The sequence below is a fragment of the Melopsittacus undulatus genome, chromosome Z (assembly GCF_012275295.1).
Source record: "Melopsittacus undulatus isolate bMelUnd1 chromosome Z, bMelUnd1.mat.Z, whole genome shotgun sequence".
NCBI lineage: Eukaryota > Metazoa > Chordata > Aves > Psittaciformes > Psittaculidae > Melopsittacus > Melopsittacus undulatus.
Window position 1 is genome coordinate 42,064,138 of NC_047557.1, and position 15,234 is coordinate 42,079,371.

The window sequence follows — 15,234 nt, forward strand, 5'->3', positions numbered from 1 at the left end:
AGTACTTGGTCTGAATATCAAACCAAGAACAATATTCTGAGTTTCATTTTAATCAACACAGAGATTTTGAAAGGAAGTTACATCAAGCAGAATGAGAAAAATGGTAAGTTTTGCATGCTATAGATGACTATGTGTTTAACCCACTGCAGTGATTCACCAGGGACTTCAATGCACAGTTTCGCAACACAAGAAACCAGAATGCAGCAGCGATAACACAGGCAATGAGACAGGCTCAGTTTTTATATGGAAAAGGTAGTCATGGACTTAATTCAAAATTCAGTAATTTCCTGTAGGTGATGCTGGCATCTATGTGTTAAATTGTAATAGTGTGCTAAAACAATAATCAAAGTAATCCGATTAAATTGGATTCTCTTACTGTTGGTACCTATACAGGACTCCTAAGTAGTGTTTGGTAACTATCATTCCCTTGAAGAAACAAAATACAGGATACGCTCAATCTGCCAATACTGCCATGCAAAGGCAAGTGTCACTGTGGCGTGACATGAGTGAGTTCATTCTGACACATAATTCCTTTGAGTACAGGCATTAAGATTAATGGCTTAGTACAATCCCACAAAGTAAATAATTTACATTTACTCTCAGGGTGTTTTAGTAGGTGGAGTATGTGGAGCTAGGAGCTAAAGGGAACAATAAGAAGTGAAAATTAAAAGAGAGCTGTAAGAAACAAGTTACAGCCCATCTTTCATATCTATAGCTAGGTGTGAACAGTAAAATAGCAATCCATGCAGCTCAATGATAATTTGAGTACTTTTCAGCATGAAAAACACAGGCTAGATGTGGATAACACATAGCAGATGGGTTTTTTACATGATGATAATACATAACTGTGGATGTTCTCAGAGTGAGTGAATACTCACACGTCCCAGTCATCTTTTTACAGCAGTGAAAGAGTCTTCAGGGATTTTCTCAGTGATTTACCACTTCTGCAGAACAAAAATTTTCCAGAGCAAGTGTATTTTCTGAACATAAATGCTCAGTCTCTGGAAATGGAAAGTTTATATCTACTGAGAGTGCATTATCATTAGTTAAATATATTATTATATGCTTTTTTTCTGGGGTGATAAATTTAACAGTATATTTCATTTCTAAGAAAAAAGTTACTTTTATGGTTTAGTAGGTTTCCTCCCATCTAGAAAAATATGCCATTTTCTTCAAATTTTTCAGAATACCATTTGCCTTCACAGATCAAATACTGTGAACTATTTAAAATCAGCAAGTTGGCAGACTTTTGCTTCCTAGTCTGCAAATGCTTTGGTGAAAGAACCCAGACCAACTATATAGACATTAAGTATATTTATTGTGTGTCCTACAAAACAATAATTATGCCCTTAGTATATGTTTTAATTTATGCATTTCTTACACCCACAATTTTACAAACTGCTACTCTTATGCATAGTATCTCCAATTTGTGTCCAGTAATGGTTTCAGAAATAAGTATCTCTAGGTCACCATATTCTCACAAAAGAAAAAGACTTTTTTTCTTGGTTTATTACATCTGAGCTCCTATTCCTCTTTGGGAAACCATTAAGAGAAAACATGTTCGATCTCTTGGATAGCTTCTTTTCGTCCAGGCCCAGCCTTCAGCAGCTTTGAGTCAGCCCATCAGGATCAAAACACACATCAAAAATCAATCCTACTTAATACCACTGGGAATTTATGAAATTATTAAGAAATTCCGTAAGTATAAAATACTCACTTCCTTTTTGGCTTTATGCTCTGCAGCCTGTATCCGTTGTTCCATCTCTTCCTCCAGCTCACTGAGCTGAACTGCCGCTTTATCCTGAGCTCTACAATTTAAAAGTAAACACTCTTTTAGCAATTGCCCTCTGGCTTGACAGAAACACTGTGTGAAACACATCTGCCTAACTCAGCTGAAACAAATTACAGATAGACATGGAAAGAGATTAAGATTGCCTAGACCATGAAACTGGTATGGTTGGGAACAAAAAATCACAAACTAATTTGAAGATACAGGCAAATTAGATTCTAAATAACAGCTGACAATTGATGATTAGTATGAAATACATCACATCTGCATTTTGAAAATCAAGTTACAGAGATGAAAGGACCCTCCAGTTATTCACTGAAGAGACTTCAAAAGGATAACTACAGTAGTTTGCATCACCCATACATACAAGATTGTCCTGTTCAGTTTTGACATTAATAATGTGAGATTGCAAATGATGAGTATCTACAACAGGTAAATACTCCCTTTGAAACTGAAGAAGCAAAAACATGTTTTTTAAAATGAAAGTATAATGGGTACGGTATGCTAAAACTCAAAATTACAGCCAAGAAAGAGGAGTCAACATGTTTTAAGCTATTAAACATAAAAATAGAGCCAGTAAAATTTTGGTCGACAACTTATCTAAAGTATGAACATTTGCAAGCTGCTATATGTGCTTATTATCCACATGTGTGTGCACATAAGCTAACCTTTGAACTCAGTTTATGGAAATACTCCGTATGACACATTTTGGCATTAATTCCCAGTAATTTAACAAAAAAAAGTGTAACAGAGAAAAAAGTAACTGCATAACTGACCTAGAAACACAACTTGATATACCTTTTTACTGCGATGGCCAAAGTTTCCATCTCTGTGCTTTGAAGTTTGATCTCTCGGATGAAGTTCTTAATGACATGTTCGTATGGCTGTATTAATCTTGGTTCTACTATGTGTATGTTCTGATACAGGACACTGACCTGCTCTTGTCTGAAAAAGAGAGATATCATTTTAACTCACTTACTGGGAACAATGTTCTATGACAGGTTTGAAAACTGTATTAAAATTTAAGATATTCCCCTTTTTGATTATTTCAAAAATTTAGGAAGTTAGATATGGACTTTGAACATTCATCAACATGTCTGAATTCTTCTAAATTATGTTTCCCCTTCCTGCTTCTCTACTTTAATATAGCTATTGTAGAAGAAAACCTTTTAAATATTTTTTTTGTACTTGTATTCACAGTATATTGAAGAGTGTGCCACTGGAATAAGCAATGTTGTATATCAGATTTGTTGCTGGATCTAATGTTAATCATAATCCATGAAGAATTTTATGGCTCTATGAATCTGCTCAAGAAATTAAAATGGATACAAACACCAACAGCCTATGCTAAAATGGATGTTTTAAAAAGGGGAGAGGGAGGTGATCATATCTCCTTCAAGGAAAAAAAAGTTTGATGTTCCCTCAGCTGTTTGACTTCTAATATTTACATTTCTTTTATCAGTGCATGGCAGGGGTGCAGCAGCCGCAGGGAAAATGAGTACACAGCTCTTTGGTTTAAAACAAACTGCTCTGGTCCAGCCAACTGCACTCCTCATATGGCAATATAGCAGACAAAATGCTGTAACAGCATTTTGCACTTCCAAGGAAAACTGAAGCCAATTGCCATGCAGATACACTGAAACATGAATAGGTATTCAAGAACTTAAAATGAAAAGGGAAGATCAGGTCCAGAAACATGGAGGAAGGAAGCATAATTTTATGGAGCCAGTGCCATTTAATACCTTCATCATGCATATTTTATCAACAGTGCATATTCGCGTACATTTTTCCCCCACATAAAGCAATTCCATAGAGTATCAACAGTGCAGCAGTTTGCTTCTTCTATGATTGATGTGATTTCCCTACTGAAGGTTTAACTTTTTGTATTATAAAAGTCCATAATTGTTACTATAGCTCAGACTTTCATTCTAAATAACTGAAGTATTTCAGGACACCCACCGTAAAATCTGTTTCCGGCTGAAATGCTGATGTTCATTTCAGTATACAGAAACGTAATATCAGCACAAAGAAATACAGATTCACTGATGCCAGGGGCATTTCTGTGTGCACACGTTTCCGTCTTACAAAGGGTTTCCTTTATATAGCTTAATGATTTAGCTGGATTCAGTATTTCCAGAAGTTAAACTCAGTGTAGTGCTCCAAAGAACTTCTAATGTATGAACACAATTTCTTTTTCAAAATATATTTTAAACAGAGTTATGTCAAAGTTCAAAAACAGTCAAAGCAATGCCCAGATTTATCTATATATTATCTATATATATATTATTTATCTATATATTATTTATACAAACTATGTATAAATAATATATCAATAAAGAACTCTCCAAATTTAGATTTACTCAGTTAATAATTCTTATTTAGAAACACAGTTAAGGATATAAGGATATTTTCTTTAGCAACACCTTTGCTCTAAAACAACTGACATCAGCACCATCAGAAATATTAAAACTAGGAAAAAAAATTTGCCCTACTTTCACTCAATGCTATTACAACATACAGACAACCCTAACTATTCTATGATTCTATGATTTCTGCATTAAAAGATTTACTGCAAAAGAGTGGTTTGGAACTGTTCTGATGATAATGCATATCACAAAGCAAGTCAGAAGCTTGGGTTCACCAGATCTCAATTAAATTTCAAGTGTGCAGCAGATCTGTAGCATTTAGAAATGGATTTCCAAGTAGATGCAGCTGTGTTCAGTGTGTCAAGGTATCAACATTTACAGAATTCCTACCGCCTTCCCATTAGGTTGGGCAGGCTTGAAGTTGGAACCTGGCTGTACTTCAAACATTACAAAACATATACTTTCTGTAGTGTCTTCATTTGAAATTCCATTTATTTTTATATTTGGAATGAGAGCTAGCAACAAATACTGTATTTCATAAATTCCTAGCACTGCAGCAGCTGTCCTTCAGACCTGTAAACTGCTCACCAAAACAGCCAATAAACTATTCCAGAATAGTTTCATATTTTAGATGGAAGCAGACATATGCATATCCAGAATTAGCTGCTGAGGAACATCGCTTCTACAAACACTGCAAAAACACACACCATTCTCTAAATGAGTCCCATGTAAAATAGAAACAGCACTAGCCACAGCAAGATGGACAGTTTATGCATCCTTTGAAGCAGATAAATTCAGCCCAATCTAGGTCAGCACATATGATTTTTAGAAATACAAAATACAAACATTAAATCTGTGTCATGAAATTTTCTTGTTTCTTTTAAATTTCCTTTAAATTTCACCCACGGGATCCTTGTTTCCTAACCTTGCTAATAACCTTGTTTCCTAGAAAACAAGCAAACAGTAGGAAACTTACTTGTTTATTGATGATAACAGAAAGTATTTATTACTAGACCAAACGTTTTCTTGATTCTCTTCCAAACCACAGGTCACTGAAATAGGGTTGCATCCTTAGGGACCTACACTACTTTTTTTCAGAAGATTACAGGGTCATTTTGATACTCCCTATTTCTCACCCCATCTTGTGCAGGATTAATCAGCTGGTGCCTTTAAATCAAATAAAGCTATATGCATAAAACTACACTGTACCTCAAACTGTACTACAAATCCTATGTTCAAAAATAGCACATGCATAATGGTAATACCAGAGGCCCCCTAACATACAGAGTATTTATGGAGTAGCAAAAACTGAAGGTACAGTGTCTTATGCTGATGGAAACAGAGAATCAAACAATTGGTCTGGCTTTTCCTTACTGTATTTTATACCAAAAGCAGAAGACGTTTGTAGTGGAATATCTTGTGTATCTGTAGTGGAAATTTGCAGCAACGTTCATTTTCTTTACAAGAATGCCATGGACACTCCCTCTTGCAACTTCTTTTCAAAGTGTATGCAAATACACTTTTTACAGAGCCGATGAGAGGGGAGGCTGCAGCACAGACCTCTGAGTGTAGAGAGTGCCTGCACTGGTCTGGTGAGGGGAGGGTGCACAATGGGCAGGGCTGCACTCGGTGCTCCCTGGTGGAGGTCCTCCTGCAGCAGGGGCTGAAATGCGGGATGCTGTCAGTAAGCTGCAAGATGTCAGGAAAGCTGAGAGGAAGCAGGACTGCTTGTTCCAGGCCGAAACTGTGCAGGGGCCTCAAGCTTCCCCCTCTAGCTCATGGAGGAAAGACGGCCGTTAACCCGGGAAGCTGGGAAATATTAACAAAAAAAAAAAAGAAAAACAAAAGGAGGAAGAGGACAGTTAAAAGCAAGGGGCTTCCTCCTAAACCTGTTGTCCCAACCCAGAACTACTTTGCTGTCCTGCAGGGGGCTAATGATGAAACACACTTGCACCAGAAACAGCCGGCTAGTGCACTGGTACAGAAGATCTCTAACTGGTGCTGCCAGGAAAAAGCGGTGGGTCGTAGTGGTAGGGGACTCTATTTTGAAAGGGACAGACGCACCCCTGTTGACTGACTCAGTCTCAAGGGAGGTGTCATGGGTTCAGCAGTAGCTCATGCTCTGCCAGTGAGGAGGGAGAGATAGGGCGCCTGGTCTGGGCTAGTCGGGGAGGTATTCCATACCACAGCACGTCCTGCTTGGGGAGGGGACTGGAAGCTGGCCGGGAGGGAAGGAGTTAACACGCCGGGCTGAGCTCGGGGAGGCAACGGGAAGCTCTCTCTGGAGCTTCCGGCTGCTGGCCTCGTGGCGGCGGGTGGTATCGCATTCTCTCTCTCTGTTTGTCTCCTCTAACATTGATTTGTTATTGGTACCGGTAGTTACTTCTGTTATACCTTGACTGCTGGACTGATTTTACCTCGATCCGTGGGAGTTGTATCCCTCCGGCTCTCCTTCCCATCCCTCCGGGAGTGGGAAGGTGGGGGGGGGGGGAAGGGGAACAGAGGGGGAACTGTGCAGATTTAGTTTAAACCGTTTTTATCTCAATCCGTGGGGGCTACATTCTTTGGATTCTTCTTCCTAACTCTCCGGGAGTAGGGAGACTTGATTTAAACCACGACAGGAGGTATGTTGCGTACCTGAGCCATGGATCAGGGGTGCTGCAGAGAGGTTGCCTGCTCTAGTAAGTCTCACTGACTGTTACTCACTTTTAGTGATCCATGTGGGTGCTAGAGATACAGATAGCAGTAGCCTGGAGAATAGAATGAAGAACATCAAGAAGCCCTGGGAGAAGTGGTTAGGGACTCTGGAGCTCAGATTGTCTTTTTGTCAATTCTCCAGGATGCAGGGGAGGACCTTACAAAGGCTAGGTGGATTGGCCATGTTAATAAATGGTTGGAATGGTGGTGCCATAGTCAGGGGTTTGGGTACCTTGAACAAGGGACCCAAGTTTGTAGGCCAGGTCTGCTGGGGGCTGGTGGAGCTACTCTAGTAAAGAAAGGGAAGAGTGGTTTTGGTAGGAGGCTTGCCAGGCTGGTCAAGGATGCTTTAAACTAGATGTGTTGGGGAGGGGGGCATCATTCCATCCCAACACATCCAGTCAGTTGCCAGCACCTATAATAAATGCTTGGAGCAATGTAATGATATTCCAGCCACTCCAGCCAATGAGCCAGCTTCATTTGGAGCTCAGCTCAGATGCCTCTATGTGAAGGCCTGTAGCATGGGGAGCAAACAAGAGGAATTACAGTTGTGTGCACATCTACAGCGGCATCACAGAAACATGGTGGGATGGCTCCTATGACTGGAGTGTTGGAATGGAAGGTTACAGGCTCTTTAGAAAAGACAGTCCCGGCAGGCGGGGAGAGGGAGTTGCCCTTTATGTTAGGGATAGGCCGGATAGTATGGAACTCTGTCTGGGAATAGGTGATCAGTCAACAGAGAGTTTGTGGGTCAGGGTTAAAGGGACAAAACAGTGATGGGAGACATTACTGTGGGGATCTGTTACAGACCACCTGATCAAGAGGACTCTGTGGATTAAGCAGTCTTTACACAGATAGGAACAGCCTCACGCTCACAGGCCCTTGTTCTCATGGGGGACTTCAACAACCCTGATATCTGTTGGAGAGACAGTACAGCCCAGAAGAAGCAATCCAGGAGATTCCTCGATTGTGTGGAAGACAACTTCCTTCTGCAAGTAATAGAGGAGCCGACAAGGAGAGGTGCCCTGCTTGACCTCGTGCTCACCATCAGGGAAGGGCTCATTGGAAATATGATGCTCCAGGGCAGCCTTGCATGCAGCAATCACAAGATAGTCAAATTCGAGCTCCTCAGGACGGTGAGAAGAGCGTGCAGCAAGCTCACTGCCCTGGACTTCAAGAGAGAAGACTATGGGCACTTCAAGAACCTGCTTAATAAGGCTACATGGGATATAGCCCTAGAGAGCAAGGGGGCCCAAGACTCTTGGTTAATATTCAAGGATCACCTACAGCAAGGTCAGGAGTGTTGCGTCCCAACTAGAAGGAAGTGCATCAGGAGGGCCAGGAGACCTCCCTGGATGGAGAAGGAGCTGCTGAGGAAAATTCAAAGGAAAAAAGAGGCTTATAAAACGTGAAAGCTAGGACAGTGTCATGGGTTGAGCCATAGCAGTCATTTTTTCTCCTTCTTGTAGCTGGTGCAGTGCTGTGTTTTAACTTCTGGGTGGGAACAGTTGCTTGATAGCGAGCATGTTTTGAGGGTGTTTTTGTTCAAGGCCTTTTCTGAGCACGTGCTCTGCCAGGGAGGAGGGGAGGCCGGGAGGAAGGAGAGACAGGACACCTGACCCAGGCTAGCCAATGAGGTATTCCATACCATAGCACGTCATGCCCAGGATGCAACTGGGAGAGAGAGCTGGAGGGGTGGAGCTCTGGAGGGAAATGGAGGAGGGAGCACGCGGTGCTCGGCCGGGCAGGGTGGAGTGAGTTATGGGTCGGTGGCTGGTGGGGTGTTGTATTCTTTTCGCTTGTTATTGGCTTTATCATTATTATTTGTAGTAGTAATGGCAGTAGTGATTTGTGTTGTGCTTAGCAATTAAACCGTTCTTATCTCAAACCGTGGGGACTACATTCTTTGGATTCTCCTTCCTAACTCTCCGGGAGTTGGGGGAGCAAGGGGGGGAGTGAGTGAGAGTACTGTGAGGACTTGGTTTAAACCACGACAGACAGGAAGCCTGGGAAGAATACAGGGATATTGTCTGGGAAGCTAGGGACCAGGTTAGGAAAGCTAAGGCACAGTCAGAATCAAATTTGGCAAGGGATGTGAAGGATAACAGGAAAGGATTCTATAGGTAGGTAGTGAATAAAAGACAGACTAGGGACAATGCAGACCCATTCCAGAAGCTATCAGGAGAACTGGCTACCCTGGATTTGCAGAAGGCTGAGGTTCTGTATGACTTCTGTGCCTCAGTCTTCACTGGCAAAGGCTCTGACCACACCACCCATGTCTTGGAAGGCAGACGCAGGGACTGTGAGAATGAAGACCTGAGCCCACTGTAAGACAGAATCTGGTTCAAATCCATCTTAAGAACCTGAATGTGCACAAGTGCATGAAACCTGATGAAATCCATCTGCGGGTCCTGAAAGAGCTGGTAAATGAAGTTCCTAAGCCACTGTCCATCATATTTGAAAAATCATGACAGTCAGGTGAAGTTCCCAACAACTGGGAAAAGGGAAATATAACCCCCATTTTCAAGAAGGGGAAAATGGAAGACCCAGGGAATTACAGACCAGTCAGTCTCACCTCTGTGCCTGGCAAAATCTTGGAGCTGATTTTCCTGGAAGGCATGCTAAGGCACATGAAAATCAACCAGGTACTTGGTGACAGCCAGCATGGATTCACTAAGGGGAAATCCTGCCTGACCAATTTGGTGGCCTTTTATGATGGGGCTACGGACTGATGGATAGGGGTAGAGCTGTTGGCCTCATCTACCTGCACTTGTGCAAAGTGTTTGTCCCATATGACATCCTTGTCTCAAAATTGGAGAGACATCAATTTGATAGGTGGACCAATCTGTGAATAAAGAACTGGCTGGACGGCCACACGCAAAGAGTTGTGGTCAACCGTTCAATGTCCAGCTGGAGACCAGTAACAAGTGGTGTCCCACTGGGGTCGATGTTGGGACTGGTCTTGTTCAACATCTTTGTCGGTGACATGGACAGTGAGATCGAGTGCACCTCCAGCAAGTTTGCCAATGATACCAAGCTGTGTGGTTCGGGTGATATGCTGGAGGGAAGGAATGCCATCCAGAAGGACCTTAACACACTTGTGAGGTGGGCTGATGCCAACCTCATGAAGTTTAACCATGCCCAGTACAAGGTCCTACACCTGTGTTGGAGCAATCCCAAGCACAGCTACAGGTTGGGCAGAAAAGAGATCCAGAGCAGCCCAGCAGAGAAGTACTTGGGGGTGTCGGTCAATGAGAAAATGAACACGAGACAGCTTCAGTGTGTGCTTGCAGCCCAGAAAGCCAACCGTATCCTGGGCTGCATCAAAAGGAGTGTGACCAGCAGGTCAAAGGAGGTGGTCCTGGCCCTCTACTCTGCTCTGCTCCTGTGAGACCTCACTTGGAGTACTGTGTGCAGTTCTGTAGTCCTCAACATAAAAAGGACACGAAACTGTTGGAACAAGTCCAGAGGAGGCCCACAAGGATGATCAGGGGACTGGAGCATCCACTGTAGGAAGAGAGGCTGAGAAAGATGGGGCTGTTCAGCCTGGAGAAGAGAAGGTGTGTGGAGACCTCATAGCAGCCTTCCAGTATCTGAAGGGGGCCTATGGGGATGCTGGGGAGGGACTATTCATTAGGGACTGTAGTGATAGGACAAGGGGTAACGGGTTGAAACTTAAACAGCAGAGGATTAGACTGGATATAATGAAGAAATTCTTTACTGTGAGGGTGGTGAGACACCTGAATGGATTGCCCAGGGAAGCTGTGAATCATAGAATCATAGAATAGTTAGGATTGGAAAGGACCTCAGGATCATCTAGTTCCATCCCTGGCGGTGTTCAAGGCCATGTTGGATGAAGGCCTGGATGATATGGTTTAGTGTGAAGTGTCCCTTCCCATGGCAGGGGGGTTGGAACTTGATAATCTTAAACTCCTTTCCAATCCTAACTATTCAATGATTCTATAAATGCAACTCAGTATCTTACATGTCTTCCCTATGTACTTGCCAGAGACAGTATGCTATGTTACATGGGCCTCTTGTTCTGACCCCAAGGGCAGTATTTTCAACATACTTTTCCACAAAAGACATACAAAGTGCAATAAGCTAGCAGAAAACTGGAAGGAATCAAAGACATGCCATTGATGTTACAATACCACCTTCCCTTATTCACATGGGAAGGGTTGAGTGTTTCTTTTACTGCTATTTGCATATATTGTCCTGGGCCTGCTTTAGAAGTGTGGAGACTGATGAGTTACTAGCACAATTTCAGGGCCTCTTTGTGCACAGCACTGTGGGAGCACAGAGCAGCAAAACAAGGCAAGAGCTAACTCTGGTGGGCGCTGATTGTGGGTTGTCAGGCCTAGCTGGCAAAGGTTGTATTGAAAGATAAGAACAGTAGAGCACGGTATTCCCCAGTAGGATTGTTACTGCAGACCCTTGTACACCTATATCATTCTCAACATCATCCCTTGTCAGTTACTGACCTCTGTCTTCTTTCTTATCCATGTTCTTACCTGCAGACTTAAGGTCCCCAACCATTTTCTCTTTGTTTTCTTGAGCCAGACATCTTTCAAGCACTAGGAAAATGTAGTCTATTTTTGTAGGTGTATGTAAAAGAGAAGATAATCACCACTAAGAACTTTATTTCAGGCTAAGTGCTCCCGTTCCTAAATACTAATGGTCTCTTCCCAGTGAGAAGGTCAGTTTGTAAAATTACTCTTATCATTTGCACCAATTCTGTTTTGGTATGAGCATGAGGGGATGAAATGGTTTAGTGTGAAGCGTCCATCTCAGTGGTCTGAGATGGGTGGCTGGAGCAAAAGAAAGATCAACCATTGCACATCTGATGATTGCCCTTACACTTGAGACCAATAACCTATGGGTGTTACCAAGAGATGGAGAAATACCTTTTTCTGAAAAGCAGACACACTGGACATGCCACCAGAAAAGATCAACCAAAACCATTTAAAATTGAGAAGAATATATTTTTGCCATAGCTAAGTACCTAACACCTCCTAGATTAAGTGCCACGAGAAAAAAATAATTACATGAAATGTTAACACAGTGTAAAATTCAAGGTATTTCTCAACCTGAAGCACTGTGGAGTTTTTTAATGCCATCTTTTTCTGTATCTGCTCCTTCAGAAACAGGCTGCTTTAAAAGAAGACTAACAGATCTGCAACACCCAGATGGGAGAGCCTACCCAAGGGCTCATTCCCAGGGAGGGGATTTTTAGCGTTTTCAAGGAACAAATACTGTTCCCTTCCTAAAGACAGAGGAGTGATTTTCAGCCAGTGGAGGAGGAATGAAAAAAAAACTGTGAGTCAGGGAGGAAAGACAAAGTTTGTGGAAAAGGAGAATGCTCCAAAGGATATGGTTGTGACAAACTACCATGCGACAGGAAAATACCAGAAAACAAATGCTACAGTGCTAAAGTTATTCAGCACAGATGCTGTTCTGATTAAAGCATAGAACAGAAGAGCAGTAAAACCTAAGGTAGCTCAGAAAGTCTTCTAGCACACACACAGGGCATCCATTACACTTCCAACAGAGCACATTTGTCAAACCCCTGTCATGAGATGTATTATAAGACATCACTCTTAGAGATACCCTCTCCAGCACTGTGACAAAGGGGGACACAGCATCTGGTTTTCCTCAGGATTTGCCTTTATCCAACTCTCCAGGGAACACATTTCAACTTCCAAGGAAATCTCTCTAGTGTGCATATCATGGTTCATCATCTCTTGGAAGTAAACACAAATTGCTGATAAGAGTTAATGCTGTGCTCTCTGTTGACTTTGGCAAAAATCCATCCTAGCCCATGACGGCAAAAGTGAAACAGGTTTTGCACAGCTTTTTATGCAGCAAAGCCCCTCTCTTTTGTTGTTCTACAGCAGTACTTGCCATGAGCATTGCCTGCTTGCACAGTTCCAATAGCACATGATAAAAAAAGCACTTTCCTTATCATGTCCTCCAGGTCCACATTTTCTATACAGCTCCAGATGACATGACTGGGGGCAAACTGTTATCATAATAACATTAGGACACTTTGGAATTGTATGATGCATAAAATCTCACAGTCTGGCATCACTGAAATCAGAATCCAATGAATAGTCAGCTTGGACCAAATTACAAGACACACAAGTAAAACAGGCCCCAAAACTAAAAAAGTAAACCAACAAAATATGAGGGCTTTCAGAAGCAGCAGAATCTAACTTTCTTCTCCAGATTCATTCACCCATTCATGCTCATATTAATTTAGTTAATTTTCTAGACTCTCCAATTTGCCAAATATCACAGAAAATTCGCCTGATAGGGCTTAAAGAGATTCAGTTTATCCCAGAGCAATCCCATAATACACAAGAATCATCGAATCAACTAGGTTGGAAAAGACCTTTAAGATCATCAAGTCCAACCATTACCCCAGGCCTGCAAACACACCAGTAAACCATATCACTAAGGGCCTCATCTACACAGTTTGTGAACACTTGCAGGGACAGTGAGACCACCACTGCCCTGTACAGTGTGCTCCAATGTCTAACCACCCTCTCTGTGAAATGTTTCCTAATATCCAATCTAAACCTCCCCTGCCACAGCTTGAGGCCATTACCTCTTGCTCTATTGCTTGTTACTTGGGAGAAGAGACCAACCCTCACCTCACTACAACTTCCATTCAGGTAGTTGTAGGGAGTTATGTGGTGCCCCCGAGCCTTCTCTTCTTCAGACTAAATAACCCCAGCTCCCTCAGCCATTCCTCATCACACTTGTGCTCCAGATCCTTCACCAGCCTCGTTGTCCTCCTCTGGCCCCACTCCAGCACCTCAATGTCTCTCTTGTAGTGAGGGGCCCAGAACTGAACACAGGATCTGGGGAGCAGCCTTGAGTACAGAGAGAAAATGCACACAGCACGCACAGTCCCAAGTCTTTGTTTTTTCCTATTTAAGGTCTTTGACATTAACATTTAAAATCTATTTTCTGGAAAGTTTTGCCTGTAATTTACAGGCCTGTATTTACACAAATAACTGTTGTAGCATTCATAAGCGCAGGTTTTCACTTGAAGTGCCAGTGGATGCCGGATCACTCTTTGCTCAGGCCAAGGAATGGAAAAGCATTGCTGCAGAAGCCTTTCACGCATGCTTAAAGGAATATGTGCCTATAGTTAGAACACATATAGAACATTTTCCTTTAGCAGCAAGGAGGGAACCTTTCAATCTTTCCAATATCAAGCCAGTGTGGTTGGCCACAAATTAAAAAAGTATGCAAGTGCCCAGTATGGTGAAGGGATAAACCCTTTCAGTGCACACAGTACACTGGACCACTCACTGCCTGGTGCATCAAATAGGTTTCTTACCTTTTTTGTCTACTTGTGTACCATTGCAAATACTCATGAGAGGACAAACTAATTAACATTGCCAAACTCTCAATAAGACAGATCTCCTATGGCTCACAAAGGTATGCTCCATGTGGCAATTAACTACATAAAAACCAAAGGCACTGCAACCTTTTGTGTTTAATTACTCATTATACCTGATATATATTCACTAAAATCTGACCTCACACATTTTATTAAGTCATTAGCCTGTAAGACTTTAGACTTTCCACATTTTTTGTGCTACAAACATAACTGCCCACTAAGCATATGTAAAGAGTAAGACAAACAATACTTTGTCTCACAGTGAGCCACTTCACCAAGAAATTTAACTGAACTTAGTCCCAAAAAATCTGTTCAGATGGGAAGGGAAGGAGCAAGGCTGAGAAGGTTCTCTTTGATATTACACTTCCCATTTAACTGTAACTGATATAACAGCAGCTCCAGTACAAGCTTGAATGTAAAGTATAGGCTAACAGAACTGTACAACTGATATACCAAACTACAGAGAGGCAGGATCTATCTCATAATAAAACTATCTTTTTTAAATTAGCTAAATTCAAACTATGCGTATTGATTTTAGTACCTGGAACAAGGCAACACCTGGCAGTAAGCAATGCTGCATCTAATGTCTGCTACTACACTAAGTACTGGGTCAGGATATTGATCTGTCACTGGGTTTGACACATCATTATGGACCTTATTTACAGCTTTTAAAAGCTCACTTACAGAAAGAGAGGCTGAACCATGTGTATTGATATCAGTGAAAATTTTCCCTTTGATGTCCATGGGCACTCAGTCAAGCTCAGGAATGGTAAAGACCACAGATGTTTACTGCGTCATTTTCTCCTGGCTTCAGAACTGGTTTTATCTCACTACTTCAACCTGCTGTGCCTTGTTTCTCTCTATATAAACCACAATAGCACTAAAGCACATATCCTAGTATTTTGCTAGACTAGGGCCAGAAGGCACAGCATTTTGAGGGACTGAACCCTAAAATGATTGATTGAAAC

At 42.0% G+C, this 15,234-nt stretch overlaps 1 protein-coding gene across 1 annotated transcript in view; it reads right to left on the minus strand.

Moving 5' to 3' along the window:
- Positions 1 to 15,234, minus strand: part of RASEF (RAS and EF-hand domain containing) — a 38,486-nt gene that overhangs the window by 20,490 nt on the left and 2,762 nt on the right. Inside the window, exons 2-3 of the mRNA XM_031054345.2 lie at positions 2,588 to 2,734; positions 1,718 to 1,808 (exon numbers count right to left, since the gene is read on the minus strand). Coding sequence (XP_030910205.2) covers positions 1,718 to 1,808; positions 2,588 to 2,734 — 238 coding nt within the window. The remainder of the gene's footprint in view (positions 1 to 1,717; positions 1,809 to 2,587; positions 2,735 to 15,234) is intronic.